This window comes from Neofelis nebulosa, chromosome 15, assembly GCF_028018385.1.
Source record: "Neofelis nebulosa isolate mNeoNeb1 chromosome 15, mNeoNeb1.pri, whole genome shotgun sequence".
Taxonomy (NCBI): domain Eukaryota; kingdom Metazoa; phylum Chordata; class Mammalia; order Carnivora; family Felidae; genus Neofelis; species Neofelis nebulosa.
The window spans coordinates 41,636,994-41,663,127 of NC_080796.1; the positions used below are offsets into that span (position 1 = coordinate 41,636,994).

Below are 26,134 nucleotides of genomic sequence, written 5' to 3' on the forward strand. Positions count from 1 at the left end.
ATGTTTCGGCAAAACTGGGATACCAACTGTCTCACTCATCTTTGGAAAAATTCCTTCTGTCCGTTTTCCCTTTTGCAAAATTTGAGTCCTTAAAATCCTAAGCTTTTTAAAAACATATTATCATATATATTTCTTTTAGTGTGAATACTTATCTATCCACAGTGTGCCTCAGGGCCTTCTTGACGATTATTACATCTGTTTATATAGTAGTGGTGGGGTGTTTTTTTTTTTTAATTTTTTTTTTTTTGAGGTTTTCTTTTTTATTCCTCTTGGCTTCCAAGAGGAGGCAAGGACACTTAACAACCTTTTTCTAGGCGAGTTTGGTTGTACTTACCCTTGTTTGTGCTTTACAATTATCCAACCGGCCACGATGATGGGTAAAAGAAAGAAGATCGTGCCAAAGAAAATGCCTAGGCAGTAAAACAGAGTCATTGGATGCATGGCAAATATAACCCATGGGTCTTAAACAATGAATATCTAGTCCCTCTAGAGGCTGCCAGTGAGTTTTTTATAAACTATAAATTCTGCCTTTAAGAAACCCCTCACACAGGCTTAGCTTGAAGATTTTCCCTCTGCTCCTGGTTTGATCTGGCGCATTAGTCTTCCTGCCCCAGGGTCACAGACGAGGGGTGAGCAGAGCAGTGTGTAACCTTTAGTCCAAAGCAGGCTTTCATCAAGAAGCCGAGAACCGCCCGGGAGCTCCTGGCTGTGGCGCCCGGGGCCCCGCACTCGCACTCGTGTCTTATGTCAGGCACAGGCTACGACTCCACTGATCCCTACAGGCAAAGTCTCACCAAACCACTCCTCTTGCACAGGCAGGTCACAGAAATGGCTAAGAAAATTGATCTTTGTGGCTTCTAATCTGCGCAAGTGGGCATGACTACCACCCTGAAGAATCTTCCCAGGTTGTAAACCAAAGGGGACGTTGTGTTCTCCAGCCCCGTTAAAATAGGAAGGATGACGATTATTCATTTGTAATGATTCAAAGACGGTGTAGAACCTTCGACAGAGGACACTCACTCTGTGCCTGTGAAGATACCATGGCCTGAATGTAGACTCTTTTCCTTCTGACTGAAATTGTAACGTTACAGATTTTGATCTCTCCTTATACATCTCACCCATTGTAAGTGAGTACTTACTGTGGAACGTGCTAGAGCTCCTCAGCAAACCCTTCACAGAACTTACCAGCTATGAGGGCATCATGTGTGCCTAAAGGGAAGACAGAAGGCAGGACGACATCAGTCTGGTACACCGGGTGATCAAACAGGAAGCTCTCAGCCAGTGAAAATTCATCCGATATTTTTCAGCACACAGTCTAATGTTTTTCTAATATACAAAGCCATTGGTTTCCCTCACACAACCTCATTTTATCTTGTGCCCTCAGCAAAGTAGGTTTTTATTTCTTTTTAACTTAACATTTTAGCATAAAAGTAACATAATTACAGCAGAGAGTTCTAAAACAGTACCAAAGAAAAATATCACACCTGGTCCCACTACGCTGAAATTTTTTGTTCTTGGTAAGGACTGTCCAAAAATTGTGGGGTACATTTCTCCAGCTTCCTAGGCAGACTATGCTTGCCTAATGGTACCTTTTTTTCCCACAGTCAGCTCTAAAAAGCTATTTCTGGAAGTTATGATTTCATAACTCTGGTTAAGTCTTCAGGGACTAGAGGGCCTTTAATTCGATCTTACTTATTAGGACTAAGTCCACTTCTATCTCTTTTTTACCTTGTTCTAAAAAGAATAATAGGAGAATAATAGAAGAGGGTACAAGTCCTTGCAGTCAATTTGGCTTGGTTAAAAATCAGTTTTATTACTAAATAGCCATATATTTGCCATGTTGATTTCTCTGTGTCTCATTTATCTTACCTGTATATTGGGGTTCACAGTACATCTAACTCATAACATCATTCATTCAGTAAATATTCATGGAGCACATATTATGAGCTCTTTAATTCTGGGTACTGGGGACACAGCAGTGAAATAAAGAGCAAAAATCTCTGCCCTCATGGAGGTTTTATACATCTATATTCCTATATCTCTCTATTTCTCTATCTATAGTCATATATTTCCCCCAATTTAATATTAAAAACCAAAAAAATTAAATAAAAAAAAAAAAAAGGGGGGCGCCTGGGTGGCGCAGTCGGTTAAGCGTTCGACTTCGGCTCAGGTCACGATCTCGCGGTCCGTGGGTTCGAGCCCCGCGTCGGGCTCTGTGCTGACCGCTCAGAGCCTGGAGCCTGTTTCAGATTCTGTGTCTCCCTCTCTCTGACCCTCCCCCGTTCATGCTCTGTCTCTCTCTGTCTCAAAAATAAATATATGTTAAAAAAAAAATTAAAAAAAATATTAAAAACCACTTAATGGGATAAACTTTTTATTACTTTAGGCATAATCATTAATTAACTTGCTCAAGATTTCATAGAATTAAAAGAACAAATGTAAAGGACTCAGAGAAGTGCTTGTCGTAAAGGTATTAATAAATAGATATTAGTTCTTGTTTACTGTTCATAATGTATATGTATTTTTTCTTCATCACAAATGTAATAGTATCCAAATAATGTACAAACATGTGAAGGAAAAATAAGAGTCCCTGTAATATTCTCCTGTACTGTTAAGAATTTGGGGGGGGGGGGGGGACCTGGGTGGCTCAGTCAGTTAAGCATCCGACTTCGGCTCAGGTCATGATCTCGTGGTCCGTGAGTTCGAGCCCCGCGTCAGGCTCTGTGCTGACAGCTCAGAGCCTGGAGCCTGCTTTGGATTCTGTGTCTCCCTCTCTCTCTGCCCCTGCCCTGCTCAAACTCTGTCTCTGTCTCTCAAGAAGTGAATAAACATTAAAAAAAAAAAAAAAGGCTCAATGTATTTGGTGGACTTTTCTTCCTAGGGCATCTATGAAATGAATTCTCAGGATGTAATAAGCCAAAAACTGGTTATAATCAGTATTCATCCAGGAAGCATCAAGTGATTTCTTTGTTTCTTTCTAATTTGTTTCCTTCTTTTTTTTTTCTTTGCCAAATTTTCTCTAGACAACAAAATCACTTTGGTTGAGAAGCACTGTTGTTTTTTGGTTTCTGTTTTTTTTTTTTAATATCCTGAAATGTTTTGGTATGTTCTTTCCTGGGACATTTTCCCATGCATCTAAGTTTTTACGTGGTTCTAGACTCTCTATATGCATCTAATATTTGAACGATGGAATCAACTTTTGCAATCCTCACAACCATCACTATTGCTAATTTGCACGATAACATATTAGCTCTTCGTTATATTGAACATATTTCTCATCTGGCTAACGTCGCCCATTTACTTTTCAACGTACGTAAATTCTAAGTCAAATTTGTTGACCTTTCATGATTTCCTCCATCCTATCAACAGGCTCAAGCTGTTGGCCTTCTTCTAGCTGTTTCATAAACATTCTTTTTTTATGGTTTACCATGGCTTTTCCGTATTCGCGTTGAAAACTTCTCTTTATTCAATCTGGTGTTTATTGTAAGATAAAAAGAAAGGGTCTAAATTTTCTTCCATGCTACCTCGAGTATCTGACCATCTTTTCCTTTCCCATGGGTTGATGTTCGTTATTAAATTTTACTTATAACTTTTCTTTTTGGTAATCGTTATTTTATTAATATCTGTTTTGTTCCACTTACAAAAAATAAGTTTATTTTTGTGCTAGCATAAAGTGATTTATGTAATGTGGTTTTATATTTTGTTTTGATATCTGGTAGGGCTGGTTCCTCAATTATGTGAATTTTCTCTCACAGCCACCTCTTCAGGATACTCTAAAGGCATCCAGTCAGTTCCATGGTGAGATTATTGCCAAAGAAGTGAATATAATTTGACATGAAGGGAGGGTCAAGTTTACAATTTGGAAATATTACTGAGTCAGCTTAATTAACGTGTTTAAGGGATTAACTATAAAAAAATAGATCCTGAACAATCTTAGTATTCAATCATGTATTATAAAAAAGAGTTCTAAGCATTGTGGAGGGCAGCCTAGCACTAATTGAGACTGTTGAAATAAATGATTTTTTTTGTTACCTGTTTCTTCTGCCCAACAAATATTGTAATAAATCCTCTTTAAAAAAAAAAAGGTACAAGAATTATGGAGGGCAGCTTAGCACCACTTTAGATTAAGGATGATTATGCATTGTTGACTTTGCTCATCAGCAACTTGCTGTGTACGCGTTTGGGGTTTAGGATTTTCTATCTTACATCATTCTCTGTTTGCCAGCAGAGGGCTACTCGTCTACTGAGCTCAAGGATACATGATTTCTAAACTGCTCTAGTCAACTCTACCAGCTTAAAATCCTGTAGCCTACACCAGTGAGCGAGGCTGACCATCTGGTCTCTGCAACTTGGAAAGTGCTCCCTCACTCATGTTGAAATGTTCTTGAAGGTCTACTTTACCACTGATGTGCTCCCTCTGACTCTTAAGGCCCACAGGCTACGACATCATTTCCATGCCATGCAATCAGTGGTAGAGTAATATAGACAAAAAAGGGTCGGAGGGGGTCCTGAGGAGAGTTGAATGGGTTGAGCACTGTGAGAAGAGCAAGGCTTGCTTTACTTTCATTGCCAAGGGCTTTCTTGGAAGAATTAGGGGCTCTCCCACTGGACTCCTTCGTTCTTAGCAGGTGCCATGAACGTCACACCACATTCAATGACAGGATGGACGAGTGAATGAACAGTGACCATGACGAAGGAAGGACCTAACATTTCTTGCAGGTGCACTTACTAGATGCACATATGGCCAGAGGAGGGTCCCACGTGTTATCTGCCTGGCACTGGCTCTGGGGACTACCTTTCAGAGTATACCCCTCTTCACACTCAAAAGTTACATTATCTCCATGGTGATAGACTTTTCTCATTTCCACGTCCTTCCGGATTCCATTCATATGCGCTGGGAGTCTACATTTTGCCTCTGAAAATAGAAAAATCAGAAGGAAATGGACATTTTATTAACTTTTAGTTGAAACTGCCATAATGCAAAGATCTATGACCCCCAAACTACCCTGCTTTCAGCAAAGATGAGTCATGTTTTCAATCAAGACCTATTGACACCTACCCAACACCGTACAATTTTAAATTCTCTTTCATTTCTTAGGTAAAGAAAGAGAATACGGAAGGTACTGCAGTCCGCTTTTGATTATTGACAACTCTGCAACTGTAAAGTGGTCGACAGGTTGGGAGTTATGATAACCACGTTCTAATCCTGGATCCGCTTGGGTCACACCGTAAGGAAAGAGGAATATCACATTAACTCTCTCTAGGGATACAACAAATACTGGTCTTTTGCTTCTTGGTTAAATGCATGTTTCTGGCTCATTTCTATGCATAGAAGCTAGTAAATCATGATTCTCAATTTAAAACATAATTTTAAAATTTAATTTATTTTGTCTCGTTTATCTTATCCTTTGTCTTGCTTTCTTTCTCTGCCCAGCTATTGATACCTCCTTCAACCAGCAAAGCCCTCTTTCCAGTTGTAATTATCTCAAAATTAGGCGAAATTATTATTTTCAAAGAACCAACAAGGCGAAGTGGTATTTCCCAAAATATGGTCTGTGGTCTTCCTACATCAGAATATGCTGATGGGTCTGTTAAAAATAGACCTCGAGACCCCACCTCAAAATGTCAGAATCAGAGTTCTTAGGAATGGAGCTTGAGACTGGAATCTTCTTAACTAGGTGCCTGGCTGATTTTGCTAATGTTAAATACAGAATGACTGCTAGAAAGCACGTTTGACGAGGACAATTATTAAGACAAAACGAATTTCACTTGGAAGCAGCTGCCAAGAGGCTAGAATAGTACCCTTTTATATTCAGGAGAAGAAACTTCCTGGAGTCTTAATTTGAATAATCCGTCATTGAAGTATTCTCTGAATCTTCATACTTCTCCATGTAACTTAAAGCAAAGAGGGGTGAGCTTTCTTCCTGTTCCTGCAGAGGCGCAGGGACTCCACAGTTCGTGGAGAATAAAGAGCCACTTACCGTCTCTGTAGAGGATATTTTCTCTATCTCTAAAACCAGAGGTCAGCTAGACAAGAAGGACTTCTGAGACTTTTAGGTTGGGGAGAGCCCCATGATCCTGTGACCACCCCAGCAGCCATAGGACTAACTGCTCCTTAACGTTGGAAACACAGGCCTGTCTGAAGTCCCTCCTACCTCATCCCTGCCCTTCGCCTAGTTTACTACAAAGGAGACAAAGAGCAAACTGCTAACTTAAAGTTGTGCCAAGTCAAAAGAACCACATTTAATAGGAGACAGAATACAGTGCAGTGTTCCAAAGCATGGGCTGGGCAGTCACCCAGTCTTGGCACCCCCGTCTGGGAGCTGCCTATCATCGACTGGTTACTGGGGCTCTCTATTTCCTCTTCTGTAAAATAGCAAGAATAATCCCATCTCATCAGATTCTTTTGGAGACTAACACAAATGACTTTTATAAAGACCTCGGTACCATGCTTAGTCACTGAATAATATTTTTAATTCCATATTTTGTGGGGGTTTATTTATTTATTTTTTTTAACGTTTATTTGTTTTTGAGACAGGGAGAGACAGCATGAACGGGGGAGGGTCAGAGAGAGAGGGAGACACAGAATCAGAAACAGGCTCCAGGCTCTGAGCCGTCAGCACAGAGCCCGATGCGGGGCTCGAACTTACGGACCGCGAGATCATGACCTGAGCCGAAGTCGGATACTTAACCGACTGAGCCACCCAGGCGCCCCAATTGTGGGTTTTTTTTTTTTTAAAGAATATTGCCAACAAAAGATGTTTTGAGTCAGATGCCAGTTTCGCAAACATAGACAGGAATAAAGGAAGTAAGTTTTGGCACTTGTTTTAAGGAAGAGATGAAACAGACATTTCACCTTTGGTCTTGGAAATTATAATGAGGACCCATATCCAGTAATTCCGGTAATTAATTGCTCTCAACCTTCCTCCACATTTCAGTTTTCCTCACAAGAAAGTGTGCTTCCAGCCTCCTCTCGAAGGTATTTATGAGGACCACTTGTAACTCCTCTGAGGGCTCTTAGAGCTGAGATATTTTATTAGTGAAAAGCCGGCAAAGCATTTTAAATTGGTGTTTGATGTCTACTGTATTACCGGAAATTCCATCAGTTCTTCTTACTTGTTTGGTAGAGCTGAGAATCCTTGGGCAGCCTCCTTCCTATCTTTTTCTCTGCTTTTCTCCCCCTTCTATTGCTACTCATTTCACAATCCTCTCAGAAAGGTGGTTTAGCCTTAGCAGCCTCATTCATCAATTTCCCATTAACAAAACCCAGCAAGAATAAGAAATACCTCTGCAATAATGTTCAAAATGACTCCAGGTTCCCAGGTATGTGCAGAAGATGAAGCTCCTTCCCACCAACAAGTAGCCTGGGTCACAAGTGTAGCTGACCGTCATCCCAGGAAGATATGGAAATGGATGTTCTCCAATGTAATGCCCATTGTGGATCCTGGGTGGATGTGGGCATGCTAAGAACAAGACCCCCACCCCCCCCCCAAAAAAAAAAACACAAGAAAAGACATTCAGTTAAACAAAGAAGTACAAATACGCCAACACATCTAATAACATTTCTATTAGAGCCACACGGAGACCCAAGGCAGGCAGGTTCCAAAGGCACTAAATATTTACTGATCCCTGGGAAGAATGATTCTTCAAACGGAGACCTCTCAGCCTTTAAGCAGGACCATCTGCGTTGTCCCTTGCAAACTGCACTGGCTGGGAATACCACCAGGATCTCAAATGACCAGTTGCATGCTGTCTGTCCTCGCTGGCTCACAGAGCTTGTGTGGACAATCACAGCCACAGATGAGCCTCCAAGTGCCAGGCACTGTCACTTCATGCCAGACTAATGTGTAAAAGGAATGAGCTGCTGAGAGCACAACCTTGAACTCCGCTTCTCTAGGGCGTGTTGAGTTCCTATTGCTACAAGTGAGACAAAGGGTCACCAAAATGCAGTTACAGGCTGAGCAGAACGCTTAGAAGTAACAAAAGGAATACAAGTGCCTACATTGGAGTTTCTTTATTTCTGTAGCCTCCAGACTGAAGTAAAATGAGGCCATCGACATGTGTTTTTTGCTCTGCACACCCACTTAGCGAGTATAAAGACAACTTGTACTGGAGATGGCAGGACAGAGTTTTTTCTTTGGCACTTGTATTTTACTGCTTTGAAAATACTCTCGAGAAAATCTGGGCCTCGCTGATTCTCCCCATTCTCCACCTCCTCCTCTTTTCACTATCCCACACTCCTCACCCCCGTGGGAAGGATCATCAGAGTACCACGGATTGGGACACAGCATGGCACGTCTAGAACCCATCTCTTAGGTTGCTCAGCAGGTAATTCTGTGTGTCTGACTTTTATAACAAAGCCACGCTCACAAGCAAAAACAGCTGTCACCACAGAAATGAGGACATTCTAGCCTAGATATTCTGATCCGGCTGGGGCACAGGGATGTGGGTACTGACCAGCAGGACCAGCAAGTTCACAGGAAGGGGCAGGGCCGCTCCAAATCCCGTTCCCTTCACCGTCGCTTATGCAGCGGATGGTGCTCTCCCCGACGAGGTTGAAGGTCATCCCTCTGGCCGAGCGGGGTTCACACATGTAAGTAACTTCCTCTCCATAGGGAACATCTCCCTGAGAAGTTCTGGGGTGGTTCCCATTAGGGATAGATGGAGGACTTGGACAAAAGATTCCTAGAAAGAGAGCAAGAGCTTTAGATCCCATTAGAGTTTTAATCAGAACGATCGTACATGTAGCAGGGGTGCCCTGGGACTGTATTTTTTCCATGAGAACACAACTACAGTGGGTGGACTTAAGTATGTAAGGCTTCTTCTGAGAAGGAACGAACTGAAGTGAGACTTTAATTACAGTTTATTGCAAAAGTGCCAAGACCCTCCAGGTAGCTAAGGTTTTAATCAATTTGAAAGGTAACTAATTTGCTTTTTCAGCAACTATCATTTGTCTACTTTCTGTTTGGCATAAAGACGGTCCTGGGTTGACACTGAGACACAAGACAGACAAGATTGGCCCTCAAAGATCCGAAGTTGCCAAGAAATCTTTGTAAATCTTTATTAAACACAGATGACCACCTTCAGCAGATATAAACGTTTCTTGATAATTCAAGACCATTATCTGTGTCATTAACAAATACACAATAATATCTTCAGGATACACTGATTACAGGGCTTTTCAGAGCTTTACAGAGCTTTTAAGTGGCTCTAGGGAGGCTTTTTTTTCCCCTTTTGCTTTTTTTTCTTTCTTTCAGGTGACCAGCTGTCCTTTCTTTCTGCTGTTAGTGTATCTGTTTCTAGCAGTTCCCTCCCTAAACTAATCTGATGCTTTGAATCTGGCATGAACTTAAGAATAGATACCCAAGCCTGTCAGAATTGTGTGAATAAACAAAGTGAAGGTCCTAGGACGTCAAACAGTGATTGACTTCTCATATCTGGATTTTACCCATGTGTTTATGTTTATCTAAAGTTTATTTATGTATTTACTTTCAGATTTACATGTCTCAGGAAAGTAGAGTTTGTTTTTGTTGGATATCTGAGTTTTATTTATACCGATCGTTCTTGTAAAGTTCCATCACTATCCCATCAGGTGTCCAAATAGATTTCTAGCAAAGATATTTCAACAAGATCCAGATGAAAATAGCCATTCACAAGTGAACAAAGGTGCCTCTGTACATTACATTTCTGCACACCTGCGCTTCGAAAAACAATGAGGATAGTTATCTCAGAGGCTGCTATGGATCCAAGGGAGCTGGGATCCAAGGGAATTGGGGGGAATTGCCCCACCCACATTTGCTGGAGAGAGAAAAACATGGTGGACATGCACCAGAGACAGAGGTTTTGCAGAGGCCCAGCCAACTTGATGGGAGAAGCGGGCACCCATCTAGGCAGGACAGAGGCAGAGGAGAAGGATCTTGAGGAGCCAGCTCCGTCTTTAGGGCCAGTGACTTCCCTCACAGAAGAGGTGGAAAGTGAAAGTGGTGAGTGACTGTGACCCATTTCTATCCAGCTGCACAGATTTCTGAGGGGGGCACCTGTGCACCTGGGAGAGAGAGGAAAGGGAAGGAGAGGCAGTCAAGAATAACAAAGGGCCTTGAAGGGACCTGTTCCCTGGCTATCAGCTTTGCGATGTTAGCGGGAGGTTTGCTCTCAGACCTCTGGGAGTACCCCTGATCTGTGGGCAGTGGGCACCCACAGAGCAACAGGTGTTAAACCCACACTTCCTCCCACTCCACCGTCAGCTGTTTCTACACCAGCTTTTCAAAACCAGCATGCTCCCCTGTGCAGCCCAGAGCCACTGCAGGTGAAGAGAAACCAAAAACTTGAGCTAAGGCGCCACCTTCTGGAAAACAAAAGAATGGTTTCTAATTGCAAGTTAGTTGAACTGGAGTAAAATAAAGGTGTGTGTTACTTCAAGTGCAATGGCAGAACACCCTCCAGTTCCATCCATGTTGCTACAAGAGGCTATATTTCATTCTTTCTCATTGCCAAGTAGTATTCTATTGTGTATATAAAGCACAATTTCCTTATCCCTTCATCAGTTGATGGACATTTAGGCTCTTTCCAAACTTCGGCTATTGTTGAAAGTGCTGCTATAAACATTGAGGTACAAGTACCCCTATGCATCAGCACTCCTGTATCCCTTGGGTAAATTCCTAGCAGCGCTATTGCTGGGCCACGGGGCAGATCTATTTTTAATTTTCAGAGGAACGTACAGAGAAAGACAGATACCCTATGTTTTCACTCTTATGTGGATCCTGAGAAACTTAACAGAAGACCATGGGGGAGGGGAAGGAAAAAAAAAGTTAGAGAGGGAGAGAGCCAAACCATAAAAGAGACTCTTAAAAACTGAGAACAAACTGAGGGTTGATGGGGGTTGGGAGGGAGGGGAGGGCCGATGATGGGCATTGAGGAGGGCACCCGTTGGGATGAGCACTGGGTGTTGCATGGAAACCAATTCGACAGTAAATTTCATATTAAAAAAAAATGCAATGGCAGAGATACATTTTGTCAAACACAATGAAAAATCACAGGAATATTGAACCGCAAAGAGGAAATGATAATTCTCCAGCGATCAGTTACAAAGGCATGGAGTATTGCAATCTAACTGATAAAGAATTCAAAACAGCTGTTATGAAGAGATTCAATGAGCTACAAGAAAATTCAGCATGACGAGTCGATGAGTTTAGGAATAAAATTAATGGACAAGAGTTCTTTACCAAAGAGACTGAAATTAAAAAAAAAAAGAACCAGACACCCACTAAACTACCCTTTTATTCACGTACAATAAAGTTTTCTATTTCTCTAAAAGAAAAAAAAAACCCAGAAATTCCGGAGATGATAAATTCAATGAATCAGATGAAAAACAGAATGGAGAGCTTAGGAAATAGGATGGATCAGATTGAAGAACAAATTAGTGACTTGGAGGATAGGAATTTAGAAAGGACTCTGAAGAGGAGAGAGAGCTAAGATTTTTTTAAAGTGATGAAACCCTATTAGAGCTATGCGATATGAGAAAAAAAAATATAACTGGTTTGCCAGAAGCAGAAGAGAGGGGGAAGGGAGCAAGAAGTGTCTTTTGGAAAACAGTAGCTGAGAATTTTTCTAACGTGGGGAAGAAATTGAACATACACATCTAAGAAGCTACTAGAACACCCTATTATCCCATTGCAAAAAGACCCTCCTAAAATATATTATAATGAAACTGTCAAAAATCAATGATCAAGAAAGGATCTTAAAAGCAGCTAGTGGAGGGGGGTGGGGAATAAAACAATCTACAAAGGAACCCCCATTAGGCTATCAGTGTATTTCTCAGCAGAAACTCTATAGGCCAGGAGAGAGGAATGATATATTCAAAGTGGTGAAAGATAAAAGTTGCCAGCCACCAACACTTTATCTAGCAAAACGGCCTTCAAATATGAATGGGAGATAAAGGCTTTCCCAGAAAATAAAACAGCTGAGGGAGGCTCATCACCGCTAGACCTGCTTACAAGAAATGTTGAAGGAAGCCCTTCAGCTGAAACGAAGAGACGTTAACGAGTGACATGATAGCAGACGAAAGTACACAGCATTCTGGCCAAGGTGAAAAATAAAGAAAACTGTAACTCTATATTGGAATGGCATATTAACCACTTAATTATAATATAAAAGCTTACAGAGGGGCACCTGGGTGGCTCAGTCAGTTAAGTGTCCAACTCTTGATCTTGGCCCAGTCATGATCTCACAGTTCATGGGTTCCAGCTCCATGCTGGGCTTTGTGCTTGGGATTCTCTCTCTCTCTCTGCCCCTCCCCGACCCTCTCCCTCTCTCTCCCAAAACAAATAAATAAACTTAAAAAAATATACCCTGGTCTTTTTAAAAAAAGCTTATGGAAAACTTACTTACAAATAACTATACCTACTATAATTTCTCAATGAATTCACAGCATAAAAAGAGGTAAACTGTAACATCAAAAATATAAAAGGGGACGAGTAGAAGGGTGGAAGCTTTATAGGTGAATGAAGATAAGGTGTTATCAACATAAAAAAGGACTGTTTATCTATGAGATGCTTCATGTAAGCCACATGGCAACCACAAAGCAAAAGTTGAGAATAGACTCATGAAACATAAAACATGAAGAGAATGAGCAAATCACCCTAGAAAACCACCATTTTGCAAAGACAAAAACGGGGGGGGGGGGGGGAGGAGAAACAAGACAATAACCAGAAGGCAAATGATACGATGGCAGTAGTAAGTCCTTATGTAGCAACAGTTACTCTAAATATAAATGGATGAATTCACCAATCACCAGGCACAGAGTAGCTGAGTGGATAAAATATAACACCCAACACATGCTGCCCACAGGAAATTCATTTCAGCTCTGAAGACACATAGGCTCAAAGTGGACAGATAGAAGGGGATATTCTGTGCAAGTGGAAATCAAAAGAAAGTGGGCATAGCCATACTTTATGTAAGACAAAATAGACTTCATGCCAAAAATGATAAGAGACAAAGAACGTCATTATATAATGATAAAAGGGTCGGGTCAATATATCTAGAAGATGTAACAATTGTACGAATATACACACCCAACACTGGAGCACTAAATAGATTAGGCAAATACTGAGAGATATAAAGAGAGAAACAGAAAACTCTACAATAATAGTAGGCGACTTCAGTACCCCTACTGTGAGCAAAGGATAGATCAGACAGAAAACCAACAAGGAAACATTGGAATTGAACCATGCTCTAGAACAAGTGGACTCGACATACATATATAGAACATTCTACCTAACAGCAGCAGAATACACATTCTTCTTGAGTGCACACAAAACATTTTCCATGGTAGATCATATGATATGGCACCAAACAAATCCCAGCAAATTGAAGAAGACTGAAATCATACCAACTATTTTTTTCTGACTACAATAATAGGACACCAGAAATCCACAACAAGGGGAAAACTGGAAAATCTACAAATATGTGCACTAAACAACGCACTTCTGAACAACCAATGGATCAAAGAAGAAACCAAAAAGGAAATTAAAAAGTTATCTTGAGAGAAATAAAAATGGAAATACAACATATCAAATCTAATGGGACGGAGCGTAAGCAGTTCGGAAAGGAAAGTTTGTGGTGATAAACGCATATATTGAGAAATTGAATGACCTCAAATAACCTAACTTTACACTTCAGGTAACTAGAAAAAGAAGAACAGATTAAGTCCAAAGTTATGAGAAGAAAGGAAATAATAAAGATCAGAGTGGAAATAAATGAAATAGAGAACAGAAAAGCAATAGAAGGTATCAACAAAACTAAAAGTTGGTTTTGTGAAAAGGTAAACAAAAACTGACAGACCTTTAGCCAGACTCACCAAAAAAAGAGAGAGAAGACTCAATAAATAAAATTAGAAATAAAAAAGGAGACAACTGATACTACAGAAATACATAAGACCGTAAGACACTATTATGAACAATTATATGCCAACAAATTAGATAACCTAGAAGAAATGGATAAGTTTCTAGAAACATAACACCTACCAAGACCAACTCAGGAAGAAATACAAAATCTGAAAAGACCAATGACAAGCAAAGAGATTGACTCAGGAATCAAAAGCCTTCCAACACAGAAAACTCTAGAGCTGATCACTTCACTGGTGAATTCTACCAAACGTTCCAAGAAAAATTAATACCAATCCCACTCAAACCTTTCCAAAAAACTGCAGAGGTGGGACTACATCTAAACTACATCTAAACTCATTCTATGAGAACTTGACACCAATGCCAGATAAGGACACAACAAAAAAGTAAACTATAGATCAATATTCCTGATGATATAGATGCAAAAATTCTCAACAAAATATTAGCAAACAAACCAAACTCAAGAACACAAAAAAAGGATTGTACACTATGACCAAGTGGGATTAATCCCTGATATGCAAGGATGCTTTAGCATACACAAATCAATAAATATAATATATCACATTAATAAAATGAAAATTTTTAAATCACATGATCATCTCAACAGACGCAGAAAAAACATTTGACAAAATACAGCATCCTTTCATAATAAAAACCCTTGGCAGATTAGGTATAGAAGGAGTATTTACATACCTTAATGTCATAAATACCATATATGCCAAACTCACAGCCAACATTATACTCAGTGGAGAAAAGTTGAAAGCTTTTCCTCTAAGATCAGGAACAAGACAAGGGTGCCCACTCTCACTGGTCTTATTCAATGTAGTATTAGACATCTTGGCTAGAACAATTAGGTAAGACAAAGAAAAGGCATTCAAACCAGGAAGGGAGAAGTAAAACTGTCACTCTTTGCAGATGATATGATTCTATATATAGGAAATTCAAATGAATCAAACAACAGCTGGAACTAACCAATGATTTCAGTAAAGCTGCAGGATATGAAATCAAGATACATTTCTATACACTAAGGATGAAATATCTGAAAAAGAAATCAAGAAAAATTTCCCATTAACAACAACGTCAAAAAGAATAAAATACTTAGGAATTAGTCTAACCAAGAAAATGAAAGATCTGTACAATGAAAATCACAAGACTTTGCTGAGAGAAATCAAAGAAGACACAAACAAATGGAAAGACAACCTATGTTCATGGATTGGAAAAATAAATACTGTTAAAATGTCTACACTACCCAAATCCATCTATAGATTCAGTACAATCCACATCAAAATATCAATGGTATTCTTCACAGAAAATAGAAAAAAAAACATTTCTAAAATTTGTTTGGAACCACAATGTAAAAACAAATCAAAACACTAAGACCCAGATTAGCCAAAGCGATTTTGATGAAAAAGAACAAAGCTGAAGGTATCATACATTCTGATTTCAAACTATACTACAAGGCTACAGTAATAAAAACAGTAGAGTACTGGCACAAAAACAGATACATAGACCAATAAAATAGAATAGAAAGCCCAGAATGAAATTCCTGGTTATACAGTCAGTTAATAGTTGGCAAGACAGCCAAGAACACCACTCACAAAAATTAACTCGAAATGGATCAAAGACCTGATACTATACGACTCCTGGCAGAAAATGAAGAGAATGCCCTTGACATTGGTCTAGGCATTGATTTTTTGGACATGACACCAAAAGCACAAACCTCAAGAGCAAAATCAACAAATGGGACTACAACAAACCTGAAAACTTTTGCACAGCAAAAGAAACAATTCACAAAATGAAAAGGCAATCTACAGAATGGGAGAAAACTTTTACAAATCATATAGCAGATAAAGGGGTTGATATCCAAAAAATATAAAGGACTCATAAAACAACTCACTGGCAAAAGCCAAACAGTCTGATTTAAAAAGGGCAATCTCGGGGCGCCTGGGTGGCGCAGTCGGTTAAGCGTCCGACTTCAGCCAGGTCACGATCTCGCGGTCCGTGAGTTCGAGCCCCGCGTCAGGCTCTGGGCTGATGGCTCGGAGCCTGGAGCCTGTTTCCGACTCTGTGTCTCCCTCTCTCTCTGCCCCTCCCCTGTTCATGCTCTGTCTCTCTCTGTCCCAGAAATAAATAAAAAACGTTGAAAAAAAAAAAATAAAAAAAAAAAAAAGGGCAATCTCTAATTCTTCATGGTATACTTTTTACGTTTCTTAAAAATTTGTCAGACTTATTTTTAATAAGCTTTATTTCTTCCATTAGCTGTTTTCCAACCATGCTGAACATTTAGATTTTTAACATTTTCCACTGTCATAAGTATTGTTGCATTGAGTGTCTGTGAACCAAAATCATGGGAAAATTCCACGATGGTTTTCTTGGGATAAACTCTGGGAAATGGAATTACTAGGTCAAAGGGTATTTACTTTAGGCTTTTGTATATATTGCTCATAAGCCTTCCAGAAGTTTGTGCCCACTTTTACTGCCATCAGTCCTGTGTGTTTGATCCTGACTTCCTCAGAGCCTTAAAATTTTACCAATTTGCAATCGGTCATTCTTCCACGTTCCTCAAAGTTTTGGAGGTTCACTTTGTAATATCCCACTGAAAAGATGCAGGGTCAACTAATCAAGAACAAATACAACCTGGAAGAATTTAAAGAAAGGATAAAGCGCAGAACAATCAGAGGCTTGGGGCAATTGCTAAGATTTACGAGATCTTATTTCCTTTTTCAGAGTAAAAATAATACGAAAGGGAGTTACCTACTTCTTGGGCTTATCATATGCTACTAAGAGGTGGCAGAGACAAATTTTATTTTCTTCAATGTCTTTTAATTTAGTCATGGGGAAAAGCCTTCCACTGGGAAGCATTTACTATCAAAGTAGGAAAGGAGAGCAATTTTACCTGAGTTCAGGTTCACAGTTTTAGACAAATAACCTCCTAAAATAAAGAAAAATCTGGACAACTATGTAGCATAGGACTCTGGATTTCAAATATCGGGGAGACTACTCTCTGCAAGATGGGTTGGATTTCCTCTTCGTAACATGAGGCAGATATGGATGGAGCAGAGGGAATTATGGGAATAAATACTTCAACTCACTCTTACAAACAGGTGTTTCCTTATCCCAAGTGACAGTATTGCCTGAGAGGTGACAAGCTGCAGAAGGGGAGCCAACGAGTCGATACCTAGAAGCAAAGAATGAAAAATGATTATACTCTACACTTCTTACTTAAGTCGCCATGAGAAAATAATTGCAGGTAGATGCTACAAATTACAGGCAGATTAAAACAGGAGAAGTCAAGGAAGAAACCTCATCTCTATCTGCGAATTAGTCCTTTATTTCTAAGGACAAGCTTATATTCTTACTGCTTTTATCCATGTTTACTGCTAGTCCCTCACCACTGAACACAAAAATTCCCTTCGTCGTGGGACATTTTGTACTTGTCTTTAGGGAACCTCAGGAGTTATTTTATTCATGCGCACTTCCATCAAGGAAATGATAAGCTCCTTGATTAACAGGGAAGATGCCTTATTGAAATATTCACATCCTCTAGCACCTTGCCTAGAGATCAAGCAACTGGTACTCAAAGGACAGAAAGACGGCCTTACTAAGAAGATTCAAAAGTGAGAAGCAGGCAAAACAGCTAACCATCTTCACACCTTAAATGTAAAAGGTACTTAACTATTTTGCCATCAAATCACTCAGAGCAGGCCACAAAATTTGAAACATTTTGTCATCACTTATTTTTTATTGATTAGGTAACTATACTGTTACTGTAAGACAAGTCACAAAGGATATCCAGCTAAACCATTCACGTGTTCCATGTACTACAGTAGGGTTAAACTTGATTAAGTAAAAGGTAAGGGATATAATGCAATGTCATATAATAGTGAGCAGTTACTGGAAGAGCTAAGAACTTGGCTTCTTGATTACCCAAGACACGTGATCAGGACAGTAACCATTTGTAGCAGAGTCTACTGATATCTCCAGTATCTCCTTTCCTCTTCTTCATTAGTAATGAAATTGTGTGTTTTTAACTGGGCCATTGGCCACCTCATTAAAGGCTTCATTTCTCAGCTTCCCTACAGTTGCGTACAGCCATATGGCTAAGTTCTGGCTAAAGGGATGCCCCTGGAGGGTCTTGTGAAACTTCTGGAAAGTGTCTTTAAAGGAATGGGTGTTCTCTTCTTCCATTATTTCTCTCTGCTGGCTGGAGTTTGGGCCATGTGATGACACAGAGTCTCAAATAGAAGGCTCCCAGGTTTATGTGGATCATGGAGCCAGCTATCAGCCCTGGAGTTGGAAACTTTACAGTCTTCTTTGAAGGACTGCCCCTGTTCTTAACCTCAGAGAGAAGTAAGCTACTATCTTGTTTAAGCTCCTATTATTTTATTTGTTCTTCTACAGCTTAATCTAACCCTAATATATACCAGCTCTTGCAAAAATAGTGATATAAAGATGATGGGGAGCTATGTGGGTATAGCAATGACAGTGAATACTTTTGGAGGCATATTGAGTCACTTTGGTTGACAAATCGTAGACAAATTGAGTGAATTTTACTTACTGTTACTTTTCATTGATTATAGTGTAAAATCCTTTCAAATGTGCCAACAAATATTTAATCTTCAAAATTTCTTCAAAGAAACAGCTTGAGAGACACTAGTATGTTTCCTTCCGCCTGCTTTCTGTCCTACATTTAAAAGTTGTCTTACGAGCACAACATCACGGATGTTGCTCGACTTCTGACTATAGAGGTTGCTCTTAATGTGTTCACTATGACTAAGTTAGAGATCTGCAGTAAAAAAAATGTGAAGCAGTTTCCAGCCTATGTGTGGCTGTAAAAAACATTGAATATTTTTTAAAGTATTATAAGACACTAATATGCTACGATCGCCATTATGTTGTAATTCTTCCTGACTCGATTACCCATCTCTCCGAAACTCATAATTTTACTCAAGCCTTACTCCTTAGCTTCCATCAGCTTTAGAAATTTGGGTGGCCATAAAGCGAAACCACTGTTCAAGAAGAGCCATGAGATTCCCTTCCCTATAAGCAAATATACACACTGTGAGAAGCATGCTGAGACAGGCATCGGAGAGTCCATTGCATGAGGTCAGGGATGGGATAATTAAGGGCTGGAGGGTGGTGCTCCTTCCATCCTTCCTATTTGTTCACGGACTTCTAAGTATTTGGGAGTAGAGGGAATCTATGGAGATATTCAATAGGCTGCAAATGATTAAAAGTTGCTCACAGATAGGATGCTGCGGCACAAATCATATAACAATATGATAAATCATAACAATAAATCATAACACAATCGTGTATTAAACTTTGCATCTCACAGAGAATATAAACTTTCTCTCCAGGAGCCATTTATAAAAGTTGTATCATATCACTCGGCAGAGTGTACCCCAAGAATTTGCACAGAGAAGAAATCAAAACAGCTCTACACCCTCATTATAATATAACAACACTAGGAATTAATAATCACAGAATAAACACAAAATTGAAAGTTTTGGATCTTGGTCAAAGACAAAAGTAAAACAGCCATTGCAGATTACCTATAGGATAACAATGACGCATGATCATTGAGTCAGGTGCCCAAAACTCTTCAAAGTGCTTTGCATCAATTAACTTAATCTTTTTTTTTTTTTTATTTTTTTTAACGTTTATTTATTTTTGAGACAGAGAGAGACAGAGCATGAACGGGGGAGGGGCAGAGAGAGAGGGAGACACAGAATCGGAAGCAGGCTCCAGGCTCTGAGCCATCAGCCCAGAGCCCGACTCGAGGCTCGAACTCACGGACCGTGAGATCGTGACCTGAGCTGAAGTCGGCCGCTTAACCGACTGAGCCACCCAGGCGCCCCCAATTAATTTAATCTTTAAAATGATGCTTTGAAGTGAATGTTATGCATAGCTCCCATTTTACAAAAGAGGAAACAGAGAGTTTAACAAATTTGTTCAAATTCACATGACAGATATTGAGGTTCGAGTTTGAATAATGTTAATTGGCCTTAACAGCCTGTAGTAATAAACCTTACATTATTCAGCTACTTCATTACAAATGCTGATGCAAATATTACTCTTTGAAAATTTCTAGGACACTGATGCCAAAACCGTCCTTAGAGAAATATTTAGTACTTTTGTTATTTGACAAGAAAATTTTCAAATAAATGAACACAACATTTTATGTTAGATGTTTATAGACTATAAACATGAACATATGAAAGAAGCTGGTCTGAGGAATTACTAAAATAAATTAATAAGTAAGAAAAATAGAATATAAATGATGAATAAATCTAAGAGCCATTTCTTTAAAGTGGCCGATTGAAATAAACAGAAGTTGGCCAATTGTAACCTCACAAAACGACACTTCTACAAATATATATACATGAACGAGAAAGTAGTTATCATCACAGATATTAAAAAAACTCAAGGGGCGCCTGGGTGGCTCAGTCGGTTAAGCGACCGACTTCGGCTCAGGTCACGATCTCGCGGTCCGTGAGTTCGAGCCCCGCGTCGGGCTCTGGGCTGACGGCTCAGAGCCTGGAGCCTGCTTCCGATTCTGTGTCTCCCTCTCTCTCTGCCCCTCCCCCGTTCATGCTCTGTCTCTCTCTGTCTCAAAAATATATAAACGTTAAAGAAAATTAAAAAAAGAAACAACTCAATACTTTATCAAAATATTATATCCTCTCTATCTTACTGAAATTGAAAACATCCATGAGATGGATCAATCTAAAGGAAAAATAAAATGTATCAAGATGTATTTAAAAATAGGGAGAACAGCTGATAAACCCGTATCTGTTTGAGTGTATGTTTTTAATCTTTTTGGATATGTACCTAGGATCGGAATTGCTGGATCATATGGTAATTCTGTGTTAACTTTTGAATCACCGAACGGTTTTTCTCAGAGGCTGCACCATTTTACATTCCCAGTAGCAATCACAAGGGTTCCATTTTGTCCACATCCTCACCACACTTTTGTTTTCCATTATAGCCAGCCTATAAGGTATGGAGTGGGTTTGATATGCATTTCTCTCATGACTAATAATATTTAGTATCTGTTCATGTGTTTCCTGGGCATTTGTCTGTCCTCTTTGGAGCAATGTCTACTCAAATCCCTCGCCCATTTTTAAGTTGGGTTGTTAGTTTTTTTGTTGTTTAGTTGCAGGACTTCCTTATATAGTCTGTATATCAAACCCTTATTAGAGAAATGATTTGCAAATATTCTCTCCCATTCTGTGGGCTGTCCTGTCACTGCCTTGATATGTCCCTGGTGTTGCCTGGGGGCTCCCGTCATTTGAAGGACTGATGAACTAAGAAGTCAGAACTCCTTGTTGGGGGCAAGGGGTGAGCAGGGCAAAACCTATACTTTCCAGATAATGCAATTGATACTTCTGTCCAATTTAACCACCTGTACTCTGTCTTTCTCTCAAAATTAATTAAAAAAAATGTTTTTAAAGAATGTTCCATGCATGGTACAACTAGCATTTTTCCTTTTACTCATTTAATAGACGGGTCCTTTTTTTATTTTTTATTTTTTCAACGTTTATTTTATTTTTTGGGACAGAGAGAGACAGAGCATGAACGGGGGAGGGACAGAGAGAGAGGGAGACACAGAATCGGAAACAGGCTCCAGGCTCCGAGCCATCGGCCCAGAGCCTGACGCGGGGCTCGAACTCACGGACCGCGAGATCGTGACCTGGCTGAAGTCGGACGCTTAACCGACTGCGCCACCCAGGCGCCCCGACGGGTCCTTTTTTTAAAAAAATTTTTTTTTTAACGTTTATTTATTTTTGAGACAGAGAGAGACAGAGCATGACCAGGGGAGGGGCGGAGAGAGAAGGAGACACAGAATCTGAAACAGGCTCCAGGCTCTGAGCTGTCAGTCCAGAGCCCGACGCAGGGCTCAGACTCACGGACCGTGAGATCGTGACCTGAGCCGAAGTCGGCCGCTTAACTGACCGAGCCACTCAGGCGCCCCAATAGACTGGTCCTTTTTATCCACTGAATATCTTACCAGGCTTCACACATACTACCTTCAGCAGGAACCTGGTGCTGTCCTCTAGTTAAAATACAAATTGCTTGCTACTCCTTTTTTTATTTTGAGAATTTATTTTATTTTTTAAATTATTTTTTCTAAAAGTTCACTTATTTATTTTGAGACAGGTGGGGGGAGGGGCAGAGAGAGAGAGAGAGAGAGAGAGAGAGAGAATCCTAAGCAGGCTCTGCACTGTGCCCAACACAGAGCCCAACATGATGCTTGAACCCACAGACCATGAGATACTGACCTGAGCAGCAATCAAGAGTCAAGACACTCAACCAGCTGAGCCACCTGGGCATTCCAGCTGTTGCTATTTCTTTTTTATATTCCTTTGGTCATATGCCCATGTTCAAGCTACCATCTCTATCCGGAAGTTCCTATTGGCAACTTTTTGAAGTGTAGATGATAGTCTAGTGTGTCTGGTTGGGAGTAGGTCAGAGATAGCATTGTTGTTCTGAAACTCATCTTCCAGGGATAGTGCTTTCAACTCACCCTTCATTACAAGAATAATTAACTGTTGATCCAAACTGGGTATCTGTGTTTATATGTACCATGCCATTGAAGGGTTCTGGAGGAGCTCCACATGATTTTCCTATGGGAGAGAAGGAAAATTTGGGACTAGGTGTAGAGTTCAAATTACCTTTGCTTTTACGATTCAGTCTGGAGTGTAGCGGACTGAACAGTCTATTTACTTCTGATTGTTCCAAAGGATTGACCACATTGAGGAAGTGCAACAAGCAGCTCAAGTGCAGACTCAAGCAGCTCTGGAGCACTGCTTTTTAAAAGATGATGCCTGAATCTCCCAACAGAAGAAATATATGGATAGAGAATTGTTTTCTCATCCCACGAGCCTAAATCAAAGGCCTCAGAATTTGAGATTTCCCCTCCATCTTGGTTATTGAAGCACAGGTCACTGTGATCTACGTGATTTTCTTTTGTGTCCCTATTTCACTCATGTCATGGTTTTAGCCATCAAAAGTAACCTCCAGGGAATCGAAACTTCCCCCCTGATTCCTTTTGTGAGAGACATTCTTGCGAAATAAATATTGAGTCAAGACTGCAAAAACTCCAGGCAGCAAGAAAGGCTGACCTACAAGTTCACCCTCCATTTAAATACCGTGGGCAAACTCAGATGTCTACAAAATTTGAACAAATTAAATGAGATCCCACAGACGCTTTGACATACATGAATTAGCTCCCAGGATGGGGTTACTTACGTCTACACGTATCTTCGGCACTGGACCAGACCAAGTTTTCTAAGCAGGTGATAGAAAACGTGGACTCAAAATACCCAGGGGAACATTTAAAAGTCAAAGATGTCCCAGCTGGAAACTCAGATTCATCAGTCTGAGTTGTAGGCTTGGCAAATGGAAACTCTTTTGGGGCTTTACAGTAACCTGGAGAGCAAAACCACAGGAATACAAAAGTGAGCCGAGAGATTTCCGCCCTTCCTCCTCTTTCTGTCCAGTTAAGCTGATAGATGGGTTCATGGAGACAGACTTCTAAAAACGGCAAAAGGTCTTTTTCCCCTTCAAGTTACCTTAGGATGGGGCTTTCCAGCAGCATTTACTCATCAGGAAATTTTTACTACTTGGAAGACGATTCACCTTTTTGGCCTTTTTGCTCTTGTTTCACCAAAGCAAGAATTTCATTGATTTTTAAAGTTTATTCATTTATTTTGAAAGCCAGAGAGAGCACAGGCAAGAGAGGGGCAGAGAGAGAGGGAGAGAGAGAATCCCAAGCCGGCTCTACACCACCAGCACAGAGCCCAATGCGGTGCTCAAACTCACAAACCATGGGATCATGAACTGAGCCAAAACCAAGAGTCGGACGCGTAACCGACTGAGGCACCTGGGCACCCAAAGCAAGAATTTTAGCTAAGGATGTCATGTGTCAGGCCTATCAGACTGCCTCTGTGTAGAGTTAACCATTCATACCCTCATTTATTAGCGTTAATATACTCATATCCATCAAGACATATTTTACCCTCTGTCTCCATTTGTTCCTCCCAACCTCATTCTCAGGGTGTGCACCATAAGTAGCTTCTCTGGCACTAAATAGCAGTCACTACTTGTAGTGGGTTGAATGATGTCCCCCGAAAAGATACATGCATCCAGGACCTCACAAGGGAAACGTACTTGGAATAAGGATCTTTTCAGCTATAATTAAGGTAACAATCTCAAGATGAGATCATCCTGGATTACCAGGGTGGGCCTTCAATCCAATGACTGGTGGTGTCTATAAGAGAAACGAGAGGGACAGTTGAGACACAGAGACACAGGGGAGAAGGCCATGTGAAGACAGAGGCAAAGATTAGAACGATGTGTCCACTAGCCCTGGAATGCCAGGAGCCACCAGTATCTAAGAGAGGTAAAGAAGGATTCTCCTCTAGAGTCACAGGAGGGAGCACAGCCCCACCAAAACCCTGATTTCAGAATTCTAGCCTCCAGATCAGTGAAGAGAATAAATTTCTATTGTGTTAAACCACCTAGTTTGTGGTAATTTGTACGCAGTCCTAGGGAACGAACAGACCGCTCTTCTCCTGATGCTAAACCAGAGATTTAAGGAAAAGGACAAAACAGAGGAAGCCATCAAGTAGCTTCTTTAGCATATGAAAATCCCTTTGGAAACTTCCCCTTCCCCTTGCCTTTACCTCCCCCCCATGCCCCCTACCCCCACCCATATAACCAGTCTCTCCTCAAGGTCCCGAGGCAGCTCTTTCTGCCCATGGGTCCTGTCTCCATCCTTTAATAAAAACACCTTTTTGCACTGGAGAAAAAAAAAAAAAAAGAAGCTATGTCTTTTTTTATGAGAGGGTATATTGTGTGCTGCATATTTCAAATAGAGTCTGACCTCAACGATCTCCTTTTTGGAGGAGACTGCTTCTGTTTGCCATTCCATAAGCGTGCCTGGTGGCCTAGGCAACTGCTTTTAAAGAAATCTCACTAGATTCTAATTGGAAGGGGAGGGGCATCAAAGAAAAGTTAAACGCATTTTATCATGTGTTGCCTTTTCTCATCGGATTGCTTTTCTCTGTCATGTGGTATCCCAAGTCTGGTGCCACCTCCCTGTGTACCCTGCTCTGTCTTGGGAAGGCCTACAGTCAGTCCTCAAGAACCAGGTAATTTTCAGTCCTTCGGAAGAAACAGCCTCTTCCTTTCCATACTCTTTCCCTTGAGCTGATCTTTCCTTGCTTCTAACTCTCAGAACGGATAAGTTCAAGGGCAAAGATTAAGGTGGGCCCCACAAGCCAGCGGACAGATGGGCATACTTTGAGTCAAGGTCTTAAGCTACAAAAGTAGTCTCTTTGGTCACTTAGCCTATTTGGCATAGGACTGGCTAAAGCCTTAGCTAAATAATATCCATATTGCCAGTTTGGCAGACGATGAACTTGCGGGGAGTGTTTGGCAATCATCCGGCATTGGTTACTGTTCATAGCCAGTTGTTTTCATGTCCTCTCCAGTGAATACGTTTTTCTTCTTGATCTTCCCCTCCCCGTCCCTCTCCCTTCTTACCCCACTCTGCTCACCACTGCACGAGCAAGAAGAGTTTTAGAACTTTGACGCTTCCACTTATGACAAAGTTGAACTCACAAGCACACACCATAATCTTAGAGACATATGAAGGATCTGGGCCTGATATTCTGAATCCACTTGGGGTACGTGGGTACTGACCAGCAGGACCAGCAAGTTCACAGGAAGGGGCAGGGCCGCTCCAAATCCCGTTCCCTTCACCGTCGCTTGTGCAGCGGATGGTGCTCTCCCCGATGAGGTTGAAGGTCATCCCTCTGGCTGAGCGGGGGTCACACATGTAAGTAACTTCCTCTCCATAGGGAACTCCTCCCTGAGGAGTTCCGGTGTGGTTCCCATTAAGGATAGATGGAGGGCTTGGACAAAAGATTTCTAGAAGGAACACAAGAGCTATAAGTTACATCAAAATGTTTACATTTTAACCCGAGTTGATTCTACAATTATGGGATGCTGTGACTGTGTAGCCAATTAAATGATTAAACTCTCAGGGAGAGTATAAACCATAAAATAAATATATTAGGCCGCTGTTGAGATGCTTCCAAATGAAATGACACTGAAACCAATGTTTATTATTACAAAGTCTAGGAGGGACTTAATCATCCTGAACTCTTTGAAGATGTAAAACTTCTGGATAATTGAGAGCTCATTCTTTTAAAATAGACAAA

At 40.6% G+C, this 26,134-nt stretch overlaps 1 protein-coding gene across 1 annotated transcript in view; it reads right to left on the bottom strand.

Annotated features, from left to right (window-relative positions):
- Positions 1 to 26,134, bottom strand: part of CR1L (complement C3b/C4b receptor 1 like) — a 70,010-nt gene that overhangs the window by 11,496 nt on the left and 32,380 nt on the right. Inside the window, exons 9-17 of the mRNA XM_058701400.1 lie at positions 25,614 to 25,841; positions 23,157 to 23,336; positions 22,432 to 22,531; positions 16,994 to 17,079; positions 8,458 to 8,685; positions 7,287 to 7,463; positions 4,730 to 4,915; positions 1,186 to 1,209; positions 335 to 410 (exon numbers count right to left, since the gene is read on the bottom strand). Coding sequence (XP_058557383.1) covers positions 335 to 410; positions 1,186 to 1,209; positions 4,730 to 4,915; positions 7,287 to 7,463; positions 8,458 to 8,685; positions 16,994 to 17,079; positions 22,432 to 22,531; positions 23,157 to 23,336; positions 25,614 to 25,841 — 1,285 coding nt within the window. The remainder of the gene's footprint in view (positions 1 to 334; positions 411 to 1,185; positions 1,210 to 4,729; positions 4,916 to 7,286; positions 7,464 to 8,457; positions 8,686 to 16,993; positions 17,080 to 22,431; positions 22,532 to 23,156; positions 23,337 to 25,613; positions 25,842 to 26,134) is intronic.